The sequence below is a fragment of the Siniperca chuatsi genome, linkage group LG11, assembly GCF_020085105.1.
Source record: "Siniperca chuatsi isolate FFG_IHB_CAS linkage group LG11, ASM2008510v1, whole genome shotgun sequence".
In the NCBI taxonomy this organism is placed as follows: Eukaryota; Metazoa; Chordata; class Actinopteri; order Centrarchiformes; family Sinipercidae; genus Siniperca; species Siniperca chuatsi.
In genome coordinates this window covers 27,262,628-27,279,264 of record NC_058052.1, presented here as the reverse complement: position 1 = coordinate 27,279,264, position 16,637 = coordinate 27,262,628, and the positions used below count along the sequence as shown (strand labels likewise).

At 40.8% G+C, this 16,637-nt stretch overlaps 2 protein-coding genes across 3 annotated transcripts in view; one reads left to right on the top strand and one right to left on the bottom strand.

The window, feature by feature from the left end:
• Positions 1 to 2,171: 2,171 nt before the first annotated feature.
• On the bottom strand, positions 2,172 to 6,977 carry LOC122884336 (5-hydroxytryptamine receptor 7). Its single transcript, XM_044214137.1, has 2 exons — positions 5,761 to 6,977; positions 2,172 to 4,580 (listed from the first exon to the last, which is right to left on the bottom strand). Exons 1-2 carry the CDS (start codon positions 6,345 to 6,347, stop codon positions 3,683 to 3,685), a joined length of 1,485 nt encoding a protein of 494 aa, XP_044070072.1. The 5' UTR covers positions 6,348 to 6,977; the 3' UTR covers positions 2,172 to 3,682.
• A 7,448-nt stretch (positions 6,978 to 14,425) lies between these two features.
• Positions 14,426 to 16,637, top strand: part of arfgef3 (ARFGEF family member 3) — a 65,416-nt gene continuing 63,204 nt past the window's right edge. For both annotated transcript variants that reach the window (XM_044214136.1, XM_044214135.1), the window contains exon 1: positions 14,426 to 15,312. In XM_044214136.1, the coding sequence (XP_044070071.1) occupies positions 15,228 to 15,312 (85 nt within the window). In that variant the 5' untranslated portion in view covers positions 14,426 to 15,227. The remainder of the gene's footprint in view (positions 15,313 to 16,637) is intronic.

Below are 16,637 nucleotides of genomic sequence, written 5' to 3'. Positions count from 1 at the left end.
TTATCAGCGAAGATGACTAGTTTGATCAGATGCATTTATGTGGCCAGCAGAGTGTTTTAGGGGCTGCTCACCCAGGAAAGTGCAGTGAGGGAGAAAGGCTTTTTGACTCTATTTTTGTCAGTGGGAGGGCACATTCAGTCTCACTTGTCTGCCTGACTGAGGCTGAGATGCGGGTGATAACCAGTGAATGCCACAGGTGTGCTTTTACCTTTAATGTACCTTTCTTTGTCTTCCCCTCTCAGTGATTCAGCCCTTGCCTGGTCAAGAACATCACCTGAAAGCCATCTGTATGGTTAGAAATGCTCTGTCAGATACTGTGTAAGACAATCTGGGTTTTGTTCTCGTTTTTCTTTTGTGATCATAATGACTGTGCGATCATTAATCGCCTGGTTTGTCAGTTTTTAGTTCCATCCACACATGCGTCGACACCCTCAAAAACAAACGACACTATCTGCATCTGAAATGTGTCAAGTTAACAAAGTTTACTTCTCCATTAGTTTCTGTGTTGGATGTTTATGTACAATACTGTGCTCCTCAGAGGTTTTGGGTGCACTCTGTTTTGGATGCTCTTTTGGAAACATGTGCCCCTGCTCATATCCACTGGCAAACACTCTCCATATATTCTATGACAGGAAATGGAGCCGAGCCCAGAACGAGTACAGTTCAGTGGTTTTCAACCTTTTCAGCTCACAGCCCCCAAAAGTGAACTAATTCATTTACTTACAAGGCTGAAGGCATGAATGTGCAGAACCATGAACTATGACAGATTACTTCAGGCAAATTCACAAGGTAATGACTCCAGATGGCCACAACAGTTAACTTTTTAAGGAACTTTTGTATCCACATATTCTACACAATCATGTTTACCAACTTGATACAAGGTGAGATGAAACTTTGTGCTGTTTAGTAGACAGTTTGGCTTTTGTTTTTCAGTTTGTAACTTACAATGTGGATATGATTTCCCAGCCAATGCCAGTACTTTATGCTGGAAAACCGGGAGCAGCTTTAATTAATGATTAGAAAGAGAATTAAGGCGGTATTTACAGTGCTTACACTTCCTCAGTAAAAAGCGAATTTTCTGAAACTGACTGACCGCCCTCTGTTGCTCCTTCTCACTTAGGTGCAGTGCAAATTCTGGTTAATCAGGACACATTTTCAGCAGCACAGACTGTACTAATACTGGTAGGGTGGTAAAAAAAAAAAAAGTCAATTTCATATCCTTAAAATATTGAGAACACAAGAACAATACTGCATTTTATAAGAAATAAGAATTGACACCTCTTTGCTACTAGTCTCTGTACATATGAAACACACATTATTAGAAAAAAATGCTGCCAGAAATAGACTAAGCATGTCCCAGCTGTCAGGGTACTTACACTCAGCACACAGTGAGAGATTATTCTTGGTACTATACACAGGATATGGCATTAACAGTAAATGAATTGGAATTTTAATGTGCATATACAATATATGCTGAACCTGTGCTTTACAATAATGAAACTCTGAGCTGAGAGTCTCCTAATCTCTGTGGGAGGTGCATGAATACCTGCTATCATCTGCTCGCTTTCCGCTTCCGTCCAATTCAGATTTCTACTCCGAGTCTCACCGTACATTAACAGCCCAAGAGGCCGCTACATTACTGCGGCTCTGTAATTAGTGTCTGCGGTCACAATAGCAGAGGGTGAACAGTTGAAAGATATGATACTTGAAAGATATATAATTATAGTTGGTAGCTGTAGTGCTGAAATGATTAGTTAGTCATTAATTAGTCAATCAAAATGGAATTGATTGACCACAGTTTTAATAACCGATTAATTGTTGAAAACCTATTTTGTCAATCAGCTTCTTTCTGTTCAGTGTGCTGGGACTGTACATGAAAACAACACTGAACAGTACGGTTATTTCACAGGAACATTTTCTACATATATTCTGTATTTTCTATGTATATGGAAAAAGATGATGTCACATATTGTTGTGCACCAATCAGAGTTTAGCAACATTTGAGCCAAAAGTGGATGACAGTTGTGGGGTATTTTGCCAGGCCACTGTCAATCAAATCTGATCAAACCACACCCATGCAATCCCTCTGAAGCAGATTATCTTAATTTTTTGTTTAACATTTAATAAATAAGAATGTTTTCCTCCTTATGAATATTTAATGTTAGAGAGAATTACTTTTTTTAATTTTCAGTGTCTTTAAAGTCATTTATCAAGCAAAAATGTCAACATTTTGCTTAATAAATGCAAGGATTTGCTGCTTCTGTCTGTTTTCTGTCACTGTGAATTGATTATCTTTGGTGTTTGGGCTGTTGGTCACACCACACAAGTAATTTGGAGACATCACCTTGAGGTGAGAGAAATTGTGATGGGCATTTATTTAATATATTCTGGCATTATTTAGACCGAACAATTAACTGCAAAAATAATAAATTGTTAAATTCATAATAACTTACAAATATTCCTGGATTGGGATAGTGTTACTAAGAATAAAAATGTACAAGAGAAAGTAGGTCATCTTGAAAGCTATAACCATGACCCACTCCTCCGTTAGCTTTTGCCTGGACAGTGCCTGTTTCACAAGCTATTGTGCGACGTAATACACAACAAGGCTAAAACTGAGCCATGATCAAGTCGGAGTGCCCGGGAGACTGTCACACACTGTGTCAAATCTAAAACACGAGGTGCATAGTTTGAAAAGAGACTCTTATGGGCTGCAGCCAAACCTTTAACAATAACTGAGGAAAAGGCACAGACACGTTCAAAAAAGTCCTAAGTGATCTTCTTTCTCTATACATCTTTATCTCTAGCGTGTTGGCTTCCATCCTCTCACCTAAAAATGCTTGTTGTGAGCAGCCTGATAGTAGTGGTCATGACTTGAGTAGAGGAAAAATGATGATATAGTGATACTGACCCAAAAAAATACATCTTCAAAAGATCAGAAGGTTTGTCCCAGAAACAGCGTGGCTATTGACTTGTGTACACATTTTACATTTCTGTTAATCAGAACGTGTCCACTTATTGTCATGATTGTCCACTGAACTCAACTCACTGAACACTCGACGTTTAGAAGCAATGAAAAACACCGTCACCTTGATAACCAGGGACCAAGGTGAATACATTTGGTGTTCTAGCCTCATGGGCCAATCGAGCTCCAAGAACTCCTCAGTTTTTGTTTGTGAGGGCAAGTTTTCCTTGGCTCAATCTGAAAATACAAGAACTGGCTAGAGTTAGGAAATTTCCATCCCTGGTGGTAGCCGAGTACAAAGCCAGTGTGTAGCTCCACCAACTTTTGTAACCAGTTTTGAATGCACCAAGGTAGCAACCATCATTACAATCGTTGGACTTCACCATCGGGGCAATGATCATTCAGCAGTTGAGGAGAGGACACTGCAGTAGCAGCCACTGTTCAGACAGTATGTATTAATCACCAGTGAGTTAAACTTCCCCTCAGTTTTTTCTTAATCCCCAGAAAAAAAGAGTTAGACTTCTTCTGTGTGCCTTCATGTGCATCCATTTAATCACAGCATCCCGCCTCATCTCGCCTCAGCAATCATCGGACAAATTTGGGGAAATAACCAGTCTGGCAGCGTGGTGGCCTTGTGCCACAGCCTAAGCCCCACTGGGCGTTTTCCCTGGAAGTTGTCTCTGTTGGTTTCCGCAGCATCACTGATGACCCACAGCTTTACACATCAGTGTCTGGCTTCTCCACCAGTTTCAGAGCCTCGTGCATGCCAGCTGCCGACAGCTTCCGATTGATGTTCCTGTAGCGGCACCGCAGGAGGTTACTGTAGGTGGTCCTCAGATCACGGTTGAAAAATGCATAAATGAAGGGATTAATGAGGGAGTTGGCGTACCCAAGCCACAACAGAGTTCTTTCCAGCCAGAGCGGCACACAGCTGCACTCCACACCGCAGACAAACGGCCTGGCCGTGGACACCAAGAAGAACGGCAGCCAGCAGAAGGTGAAGGCGCCGACCACGATGCCCAGAGTGGCTGCAGCCTTCTGCTCCCGTTTGAAGATGGACTGGTTTTTCCTCTTCCGGCGTTGGTGGTGTTCGCCGGTCTTGAGGAGGCGAGAGACACGCGTGCTGCACTCCTCCTCCACCTCACGCTGGAGCTTCAACGCAGCTGCCACGCAGTCCAAGCTCTCCTCCTCTTCCTCCTCCTGCTCAGCCTCTGTCCCTTCAACACTTCCTGTTTCTCCTGATACTGCTGGCTGGTGAGCCTCATGCCCTCCTCTTACACCTCGAGGAGCCACCCCTGCACAGTCATCCCCTTCCCTGGGGAAGCCGGTGATGGTGTGCTTGGCAGCGCTGAGTTTGGCTGCCCGGTAGATCCTGTAGTACATGATCAGCATCACTGACATGGGGATGTAGAATGCCACAGCTGTAGAGTAGACAGTGTAACCAAAGTCCTGACTGATGAGGCAGACTCTACCGTCGTTGACGTTCTGCGCCCAGCCGAACAGAGGGGGGAGGGTGATGGAGGCTGAGAGAAGCCACACTGACAGGATCATCTTGGCCATGCAGCAGCCATTTTGCCGGACAGGATACGTCAGGGGTTTTGTGATACCCAAATACCTACAGAGAAAAATATGTTGAAAGATTCCGTAAACAGGCAGACAAAATTCACCTAAATTATTTTCCATCTTTGTTTTCATTTCTAGTCCAACACAAAGGTATTTTCTTGCCTGATCGTACCCTGAGTAAGTGATGCCCCCCATCCTTAACAAGGTGCCCTTGAGAAAGGTGCTTAACAGCAATCTGTGGTGCCACATGCAGCCCCCAGCTGGGAAATTGGGTAATTTTATGAAAGAGAAGCTCCAAGATGCTGATAGACCATATGTGATCAGTAAAGCTTTCAGTGTTAAATAAAGCTTAGGTCTGCAGTATATGTGGGCACAGAGCACACTTACAGTATTAACCCGTGTATGTTCACACTCAAAAGCCTCGCTGGAAAAATAGGCCTACTGTATAAAACAACACATTTGCATACTGGATTTAACCCACCGGACCACAGCAGATATGCAGACATGTGTGTGTTCAAGAAATGATTTCATAATTTTATTAAACGGATTAAACTGATGAAACTACATGCCAACAAAAAGGTAGAAATTAATTATTACAGAAATTTTATATTTGGGGTAGTTTGAGAGTCATTTACAGGTGTTGCTTCTGACTACTTTCAACTCCTTCTCTGACCCTTTTATTCGATTCAAACGGGTCGTATCTGGTGCGCAGTGGACAAAGAACCAAGCCGAAAGGTCACAGGTTTAATCCCCACATCAGCCACTTTGTCCCACCAATTTTGCTGAGCGAGGCCCTGAGCCAGAGTGAGCCTCCGCGCTCTGACCTCCTTTACACAAATCCCGTGTTTCAGCGTCGCGCGGAGGACTGAGCGTCAAAAAAACCTTATCAGACTGCGTAATGGGATTCTTGTAATATATAGATATATATATATATATAATATAGCGTATGGGGAAAAGTGGGATTTAAGAATAGGATATTACCAAAATGTGTCTACTTCTGACACAATCTACATGTGGAGAATCTGGTTCCAAAGCTGCTATACGTAAAAGTTTAATAAATCAGTGATGTGAAAATAAGGGTACTAATATTTCATACAACATTTTACACCTGCCCTGGTGTCTATTCTGGCTTGTCTAAATAATGATCAAGTAGCTTTACATTGTATGGTTTTTTTTACATATTGTTGTAAGAATCTTTACTTTGTTAAAGCCAAAAAAGAAGTTGATCTCACCTGTCGATGCTGATTACGCACAGACTCATGATGGACGCGGTGCAGCACATCACATCCATGGCGATGAAAACGTTACAGAAGAACTGTCCGAATATCCACTGACCACCAATCAGGTCCGTGATACTGACGAACGGCATCACGGCCAGAGCCACTGACAGGTCCGCCATGGCCAGAGAAACGATCAGATAGTTGGACGGCTGTCGGAGCTTCTTGACGAAGCACACGGAGATGACCACTAGTAAGTTCCCGCAGATGGTGGACAGCGTTAGCATGGTGAGGACCCCGCCGATCAAGACTTTCTCCACCCGGCCGTAGCTCAGGATGTGCTCGCCGCACCGGGTCCCGTTCGTCTCCATGACCTGCGGCTGACTGGAGGTGGACGGAGAAGTCGCTGCTGCCGCCGCCGCTGCTGCAGCAGCCTCTGCGGCGCCCTGCGCAATCATCAGCAGCCGGGGCGCAAGAGCCTCAGAGATCATCGTGTTGGTCGAGCCCCCGGGATCTTCACCACCGACTCTATCCTCTATCACGAAGGACGACCTCATGTTGCCACTACCGAAGGTTCCGTTACTCGCTCCCACAACAACCATTCTGCTGCCTTCTGTTCCTTTTTATCCATGGACTTGGAGACCCGTCCGGTGGTGACATAGACGCGCACAGATGTGCCGGTGTTGGTGTGAGAAATGCGTAATTCCTTTCCACATCCCCCTCAGGGCAAACTACTCTGACATGCTCTCTTTCCCTTCACAAAGCTTCGACGCCTTAATTCTTCTATTTAGGGGCATACTCGTCATTACGCACGTGGCGCGCCGCAAGCATATTCCCAAAATACCTGACCTATAAAACACGTTTTTATTTCCTGTTGTCTGTGGCCACCCTGGCTACCATCCCACTTTTCAGCCTGATGTGCAGATAGACTGAAACTTAAAAACCGCAGTGCGCTCATACATCACAAAAGTTGACATGTGACGTCAAATGTTGGATCGCCTATAAACTGCCGAATACTTAGTATCTAAACATTTAAACAAATGATCCACAGAAAACATATAAAACATAACAAATATCCTGGGTCTTTTTTGGAGGTTATTCTACTGGAAATGCCTTGGCAAGGACACACTGTGTCCATGGATCATCGTGCGTAATTGCGCAGAATGAAGACATGTTCTGTTAATTTCAAATGTATTTTGGAATCGCCTGTGTTATTAAGCATTTCTCCTCCCGCGCGCGTACACACATACACGAACAGGAGAGAGAGAGAGAAAGGCTAAGGGTGCGATTACACAGAACGTGAATGGTCGATGATGGTGTGAAAGAGTGGGCCGTCGCTGGGCATTTAAGAAAATTGCTACTATTACACAAATAATCCATCCAAGAAAAACTGAAGAACATTGTCATATTTTGGATGAAAGCAGCAAAGTCTCAGTTGGGCTATACGTATGACTTGTTCCAGGGTTAACTTTAATCATTCCACTTTTACGGGAAATGGTTTAAGGACTTTTTTCATGAAGACAGGTTTAATTTTAAAGATCGGTTGGTCCTTATGTAACCAAGGTGAGGGAGCTGAAGTGCTGATTTCCCCAATCCCCCCTTCAATCATTTTGCTGTTTAAAGTTCAAGCGGAGGCATTCAATTACAAGAGTTGGGACAAGATATGCAATCTACCTCCACCTCACTTCTAAAATGTACGAGATTTATGTTGCTGGGAGAGAGCAGCAAACCAGACTGCTCCTTTCATCATTTTCTAATCTGAGCCCAATAATTGTATGATAACCCCAAACGTGGGTGTGATACTAATGCCGTGGATAGTTTTGGATAGTAGCGGCCCCAAGCGGTCAAAAGCCTCTACTGCATTTTGCCGCTGGTGATTTCTATAGTACAGTGCTGGGATTCCCTCTTTTTCCCAGTAAGAGATCATGTGTTTATAAATGTATTTATAGGTTTTAAACTGGAAAGGAACTGTATAGAGTATTTCTCTTGCAATGCCTATAAATGACAATATTCACCCAAAGAATTATGTTTTTAAAAGGACTAATTTAAGAGCTGGGGTTCTCACACTGGGGTCTGTGGCCCTGCAGAGGTCATCAAGGGGTTGCCGGGGGCCCCCTAGCAAACAGCATGGTTCAGTTTCACTTTAATGTGATACACTGTTGTTGTTCCTCCTAGGAACCATAAAAATCCCCCCATAAGCGTCACTCTAGATGAGTGGTTTCCAGCCTTTTTAGCTTGTGTACCCTCAAAATGAAGCAATGTCTACTTGTGACCCCTCATCACAGTTTATAGAAGTTCAGCCAGAGTGAATTTTCTTCCTTGGATTCTTTAATTTGAAGGATTAAAGGAGGAGCTAAAACTATCCAGTAGTTTTTCAAGAGAATAAATCAAAAGTTAGAGAAAAGTTAAAAGCAATAAACAAAATGTTGTATAACAGAAATATTTTTTTCTTTCTTCATGTTGTGACCCCTCCGGTTTGTATTGGGACCCCTTGGGGAGTCTTGTGTTCTTTAATAATCATGAGTGTAGCATCTTATTACAATACGAAGGTTTTAAGGCCATGAAGTGTATGTAAATGTGAGTCTGTGACATGAAAGCATGTGAGACCCTGTCTTACAAACGTGAAAGTTTCTAAAAATATATACACATTCAGCGGTGATTTCAACAGGTCATATTGTTGCTTTTACCATACAAAGTCATATTTAATCAGGGTATACACAAGAGGGCTGCAAAAAATAGCCTACTGCGCAAACAAGTTTCAATCATTAAACGGGTCAGACAGTTTGAAAGGACGTCTACCTTCAAAAGTCTTTTTTAGCCCAAAGCAGCAGCTCAGTTATGCGATGTAAACCACCCGAGGCCCCAGACTGACACCAGGACACCTGAGGCCAGTGCTCTTGTTGCTTTGACACCACACTGACTAACCCCTGTTTGTGTAGCTCTGGGAACAAGTACAAGCTTTTTTTAAAGGTTGCAAACATTTTTTCACAAACTCAATGAATCCTGAGCTGTGGAAAAAAACCTGCAGTTCGCTGTCAAAGCATCAGAAACTGCTCACATCAGCTACGAATAACATGACAAGAAATAGCTTATTATTTAAGCAACGTGATTAATTGGTGTGTTAGAAGCAGGTCACCAAACCACCAGCTTGGTGGAAAATTTGCTCCCCTGATTTCATCATTTTTAATATTGTCAGCAACTTTAAAATAGGTTGCTGACAGTCTCTGACAGTATTGGCTTTGACATGAAGGTTGATAAGTAAAAAACAGAATCTCCTTTGTAGGGAATCATGAACTTTCACAAGGTTGAATCAAACATTTTACGGTCAATTTGCCTTTTATCTCTCTCTCTCTCTCTCTCTCTCTCTCTCTCTCTCTCTCTCTCTCTCTCTACATACCTTTTTGTACTTTCGGTGGTGTTGTTTCTGGGGGTATTTTTCACTGCTGAGAACTTAGTTTTAATTGAGTGAATTCTTAATGCTACGGCATACAGTACTATTTTAGACAGGAAATATGTGGAAGAACCTGAACAACCTGCACAGAGCCCTGACTTCAACTCCATCCAACACCTTTGGGATGAACTGGAACGCCGACCTTGAGCCAGGCCTTCTGACCCAACATCAGTGCTGGACTAATGCTCTTGTGACTGAATGGGAGCAAATCCCTGCAGCCAGGTTCCAACATCTGGTTAGAGGCCTTCCCAAAAGAGTGGTTGGTGGCTGTTATACAGTAGCAGCAGAATAATGCCCATATTTTTTGGAATGACATGTTCAACTATCAGATATGGATGTCATGTAAATGTGCCCACATACTTTTGGCCATGTAGTATATCTCTCTCTTCTTAAAAATGAGTTCAGTCTGAAACCATTATTGTACCATGAGAAAAATCAAGCTTGCAGACAGGGTTTACAAAAACAAAGTAGCAGACACATATGCAACATAATCCAAACACAAATCACCAAATATAGGCCACCATAAAAAATTCAAAAAACATCTGTCAGGGAATTATCATCTGCTGAGAGCAGACAGGCCATTAGCCGCTCACATTATAACAAAATAAATGGATGAATGGTCTCTGGTTCTTTTTACCTTAGCACTAAAACACCCCTTTAACTAGAATATAAGAATAGCCCCCACATACTGTATATTATGGCCATTTTGTACTCTAGGAAAGTACACATCTCAAATATTTATCTGGAGCTTGGCTCTTCAAAACTTTACAATAACTGAAAAGCTTCCTGTTTGATTGTTGTCTTTTAAGAATCTTAATTAAAGTCAAGGTTAGACAACTGTGTGTCTGAGTAAAAACCCGCCAGGCTTACAATCATGTTCATCCCTCTCATCTCTGTGCAGACCCCAGTTTATTGTTGGAGCCTGCCTTCTTGTGCAGTTTTTATTCGCCTGATGGGATTTCATATAAAGACCTTTTAATACCTGCTTGTCGCCTACTATCTGTGATTCTTGCATTCATTTTATTATCTTACCTTACCTTATCTTATCTTACCTACCTTCTTCTGTTATTGCCCGGGTCAAGCCAATGAATATATGAATAAATTAATACATAAATGACTGTATATAAATCATGTCCCTCCCTCTTGCACGGCTACAAACTACAAACCAAGCACATTGCTTATGAAGGTCATGTTTTTGTGCCTTTGGTATTGGTCTTTTTGTTATGAAATTTTGACTAATATAACTAAATGTCTAGCAAATAATTAGAAAGTATTATCCAACAATAATAAACATTGTAGTATGACTTATTCAAGAGTGCAGCACATGCATCATCAAGCTCGATAACACACACACCCACACAGTCCAGGTTCCCCAGGTTGTTGGTAAGTTGTTAACTTTCTGTTCTGTACCTGCCGTTCTGAAATTATTAGCAGCACAGCCTGCATCCTTTTTATTGGTCACATAGGTTTTCACTCATGCTAGCAGTGTGTATGTGTCTGGGATGGCAGTGTTGGTCATTATGTAGGTCCAATACTTTGGCAAACATCTTGGAAACGTCTGGATGGACTGCCATAATATTTAGTAGTCTGCAGATGTTCACAGTCCCCAGAGGATGAATCCAACTGAGTTTAAAGATGACCTGTCCTTTTGTCTACTGCTACTATCAGGTAAGATGTTCCACTTGTCTAACACCTCAGTTAATGACAGTATACCTCTAAAATAAACCCCATTCCAGCCTTTGAGATTATTGTTAAAATAACAGGCTAAATGTCTCTCACAAAGTTACACTCGCATCCTAAATGTTACATGCTAGAAATGAACAGAATAAAATGCTAAATAAATGTCTGGCTGAATGTCAGCATGTTTCACTTTCAACAGTCTCAATCGCTTTGGCTCATTTTTTGAAACAGTCTTAACATTCTCTAAACTGTGAGTGCAATTGTCACAACTGTTTCATGGGACATCACAACTCAACATGTCTGCAAAAGGTAGCAACTCACCCAAAACATTTTGTTCATGCTTCAAAGTTTACTGTGTCAGTGAACCGGCCAAAGCCACCAAAATGAAAAGTAGTTTTGTCATCGTGTGAGCCGTACTGCTCAAAAGGTTTAGATGCTTTTTCACCAGTCAACCCTAGAAATATTTCTCATATACAAATCTCTGTTTTGTTCTACTTTTTGCTTGACACTGACTGCTTTACTATATAAGAATGTCAGTTTTGTCTAGCTGAATGAGATATAGATATATATATATATATACACACACATATATATATATACATACATATATATACATATATATACATATATATACATATATATACATATATATATATATATATATATATACATATACATACATACATATATATACATATACATACATATATATATATATATACATATATATATATATATATATATACATATATATACATATACATATATATACATATATATATACATATATATACATATATATATATATATATATATATATATATATATATATATATATATATATATATATATATATATATATATATACATATATATATATATATATACATATATATATATATATATATATATATATATATATATATATATACATACATATATATATATATATACATACATACATACATACATATATATATATATACATACATACATACAGACATATATATATACATATACATATATATACATATACATATATATATATATATATATATACATATATATATATATATATATATATATATATATATATATATATATATATATATATATATATATATATATATATATATATATATATATATATATATATATATATATATATATATATATATATATATATATATATATATATATATATATATATATATATATGTATATTTATATATGTATATATATATATATATATACATATGAGAGAGAGAGAGAGAGCACTGAGCTTTTTAGATTCAGATTTCAACAGTAGGTAAAAGTTTACTGGGAAAAGTCAATACTGTACAATACTGTAGTACACATTTGTATACAGTAATTTTATTTGTGTAGCAATGTGTTACATGTACTGTAAACAGAAAATTCACCTTTGATCTTTCATGTAAAGTCATATACAGTGAACAGAAAATGTGTCACAAAATGACATCCATGCCAAAAACTAAACAAACCCCGCAACAATGAAAGAACCTGCGGTAGATCAGTAAAAAACAACAAATTGCACCTCCTCACAGAAGTAACACTACAAGTTCTCGTCTTCTTGGTGGCCATGCTGTCGCTCTTGTTGGTCTGGCCAGAGACTTTCATCAACATCACGTCTGAGGTTTTCCCTTGCGATGCACCGGTGGAAAAATCTCCTTGCGTGGCGCAACCATCCGCTGCAGTGGTCGCCTGTGATGTCCTCACAAGCAGCATTCACGTCACCTACTTTCCACCTTCCCATTCCCTAACAGTGTTGGCTCGGTGGAAGCTGACATTATCCCACACAATGAATTTGGCAAATCGGGTCTAACTAAACCTCTTTCGTGATCTGGTACTAGGTCTCTGTAAAATTTAGGAAGGCCAGGACAAGTTGGGCGTTATAGGGCGCGATGTGTGGAATATGTGTGCTCACACCATTCTCAGAAATGGCAGCACACATTGTAATATTGCCCCCACGGTGGCCTGGTGTGCCAATTGTGGCTCGGTGTCCAATGACATTGCAGCCACGTCTGCTGTATTTGGCCCGATTGAACCCAGCCTCATCCTTCAAAAACAAGAATGTGAGTTGTTTGTCCTTCCAGGTCCATTATTCCCTATATAGTTATACAGAACAAAATATATAAAGTTTGTTTTAGAAATGTTTTCTATTCTTACAGTACGGATATCTACAACTTCAAGAAGTATAGGCATCAGTGAAATACAGTAAAACTCCCTGTACAATATACCATGTGCACACCACTGGTTTACCTGGACGTACTGGTACCGCACCTCCTTCACTCTGTCACTATTCCTCTCAAATGGCACCTTGTAGAGTTGTTTCATCCTCATTTATATTTGTCTATAGTGCACAGGCTGACAGAATTGATATTTGCAAAGATATTGTTGTCATTTATGATTGCACTTTGGATCTCTCAGTCTGATGGAATTGTTAGCTGTGACCATGTTGCAGATTTCTTCTGCTCTGCCAGCAGCACGAGGTCGTTGCATGTAGAATCCACATATAGATTATATTACAGATAGCATGTTGTATGCAAATTGTGCTGTATTACTGTATAGTCCTCACACATATCTTACGGTACAATGTAATTTTCAGAGTTGCATTTACCTTTACAACACTCGCTGTATTGTTGTGAATAAAGTGCTGGAACAGCAGCAAAGAATGAGTACATATTTACCTGTTTGTACAGTTGATGACACTGTAGAGCTGTTTTCATTGGGCTGTACTCTTCGACCAGCCGCTTCCATTGTAAGACCACGGTTCATGACAAGGTCCACAAGTGTGGCTCTGATTTAGTCAGGGACTCTTACTGTTTGCCTTCTACCTCTTCCTCTGTTATCTTCCTCTTCCACGAGCATGCAGCTTCTGTTCAAAATTGGTAGAGATCGTGCTGTTGGCAAGCTCCGTATACATGCTTCCAAACTTGATTGTGATTGATTTATTGTTCATTACTGTCACCTGGAAAGTAATTTGCCAATTTAGCAGACATCACAAATTATGTAATATACATGTATGTCTGACAGATTTTGATAATCGAATGGATCATTTTGCATGTGATGACTCAAACGAGGAAATAATGTTTAGAAGTTGTGACGAGTATGGCAATTTCACTGAGAATCAACTCATCAGTTTTGATCAGCGAGCCATGTGCAGGTGGTTATTGTGCAAATTGTACTTACTCTTTTGCACACATGTGCCAAAACACATGCAATTTGCTTGAATGAATGAGAAATTCAAATCCGGTGTGAACAACAAACTAACTGTTCACAGATTATAACTTATTGTTTTGTAAAAAAAAATTCTCATTCAAGAAACTGACCGGATGCAAATGAGAAAAACCGTAAAACCTGTTAGTGCTTAGTTATCGAACTGACACTGATATGCAGCCAGGTCATCTAAAGACACTGTAGACGGGCCACATAACACTTCTTCAATACACTGTTCACCAAACGAACAAATGAATGAATAACTTTATTTATTCATGTAAGTTAATTGTCTTTTATTCTGTCCTCAGGCAGTGAGGCTCCTCAGCTCCACCTCATCCTTCCACTTCACCATAAATGACTGACATGGAACCAATGGAAAAAGATATATTGGGAATTACGTCATGTAAATTGTCGCGCTTGGTGTGAACTGGCCCTTTATTCTGAAGGCCGCTGTGCCTGAGCTTCCTCCACCTGTCGCCCTGCTGGCCGAGGCAGGAAACCCCATTCCAGTGAGTCCGCTCACTGCTGCCACAGTTTCAAGCTTCCCCGCAGGGAACCGGTGTAAATACTGTGTTGCCAGGTTGGAGAGAAAGCCACATTTTAGCGGAAGACTCTGTGTAGCGCTGTGGTGTGTTCCCGCCGTGCAAGCGCCTTGATTTGAGGGACAGAAGGAACCGGATCTGGACTCCGGGAAGAACACAAGTATCAGCTGGAACGGATTTCAAAACACGGTAGTGCTGAGGGATAAATGACTGACGAAGATGAGACAAGGGCGTTTATTCGTTGAATTTTCCCACCGCTGGATGGGTGACAGTTTATGATGAGTGTGTGTGTGCTGTCAGGTGATCTTCGCTGTTCTGTCTGGAAGCCGTAGCGGTGGATTTATGCAGAAACCACAGACGCTTCCTCCTTCCACCGTCCTAAGGATTGACGGCTGGCCTGACATCATTGGCTGAATCATCGCCTTCATCGGGGGGGTCCAGGGATGCTGTCACTGTCACTGCAGCCTTAAAATACCACAGACAAACCCACACGGACACACACACACACCCGCCCAGCCCCGGCGTGTCTCTGTTCTTTGAGATCCCTAAGCCGTGGATTCTTTGGAGCCAGCATGGAGGAGATCCTGCGGAAGCTGCAGAAAGACGCGTCCGGCCACAAGCACAAAGCCATCCGCGACGCCTGCGTCTACGCCTGCGGTGAGTGCACAGCGGCCCCCCGGCTCCAGGCTCCAGGCTCCAGGGGGCAAAGGGATGGGGAAATCGCGTCTGCGTTCACCTGCTAGCTTTTAGGGAACAGAGAGCAGCCTCACTAATCCCACAGGCCTATACTTTAAACCGTGGCATAGGAATATTACAAGAAACGACGACATCTTAAGGAGAATCAGTGTTTATAACAAGTTGAGAATTGATTTAAGGTTGTCAACCCCAAAGACTGATGGGGTGGAGGGGACTTCCACGTCCATGTGCTGGTGGGAGGCTCCATCATCCAATAACAGCTGCACCTGCTGTTTTTAAGTGATCAACGTGCACAGCTGACAGCGAAGCCCAGGAACTTTAATTTCACATCCACTCAGTTCTTTTTAGACAATTTAACAAAATTACATCTGAGTGCGCAGCGTCCATTTCTTAATGTCATAACTTTCAGTAAGGAAAGTCAGTTTTCCTGTAGCTGTACATAATTATACATGAACCATTTTAGAATACTTTCCTCTCATTTATAACTGCTCAGATTATTGAGAGGCTGAATATAATTTTCCTTTACGGACTTGTAGTGTCTGTGAACAAACACACACCAAGCAACAGCTTCAAAGTCCATTCGCTTTCTTTCAGTTCATGTAAACACAACTTTAAGTTCCCATACATTTCCTAATATCATGGCTAAATTTGATTTTAGGTTGCATGTGTAGGAGACAGTTTGTTTAAATGTGCCTTAAATTAAGTTGTCAGGACCTTTTTAATCATAAAGTTAAGGGCAGACAGACAAGAATAAGCAAGCAACATCTTATGTAAACATGAATGGGATTTGAAGGTATACATTTCATCAGTATGCAATAACCTCATTAACCAGCGACATCCTTCCGTCTACTGTGGCAACAGTGAACCACAGAAACACTGATCATAGAGAACATCAAAAATAAAGTACAGTAAGATTATCAGCCATTATAAACACAAGACTGGGTACCACAGATCTGCAGTTCCATACTGGAATATCTCTGAAGTATAATAAGGACTACAGAGCGTGGAGCTTTATGTATAAAGTTAAGCAGCAGGCAGTCATATGATGACAACATGCATAACAGCTCACTCAATAGTATTTATATAGTTTGTGCTTTTAAATTTTAAATATTATAGGATTGCCATAGTTCTTTTTTTAAAAACAGGCCCAGTTTTACAGCAGCCTAATAGAAGAAAAGCATAACAATAACAGCAGCATGAACAATCACCGATACTGAAGTTTTTGCTGACTAGCTAGTCTTCTTTTACCCTACTAAAGGGTTGATCAAATTAAAATGATTTGTAAT

Coding starts and splice junctions, on each gene's coding strand:
- LOC122884336 (XM_044214137.1), bottom strand. CDS start 6,347: ATGGTTGTTGTGGGAGCGAGTAACGGAACCTTCGGTAGTGGCAACATG. Junction 4,581..5,760: donor TGCGTAATCAGCATCGACAG/GTGAGATCAACT, acceptor TTTTCTCTGTAG/GTATTTGGGTATCACAAAAC.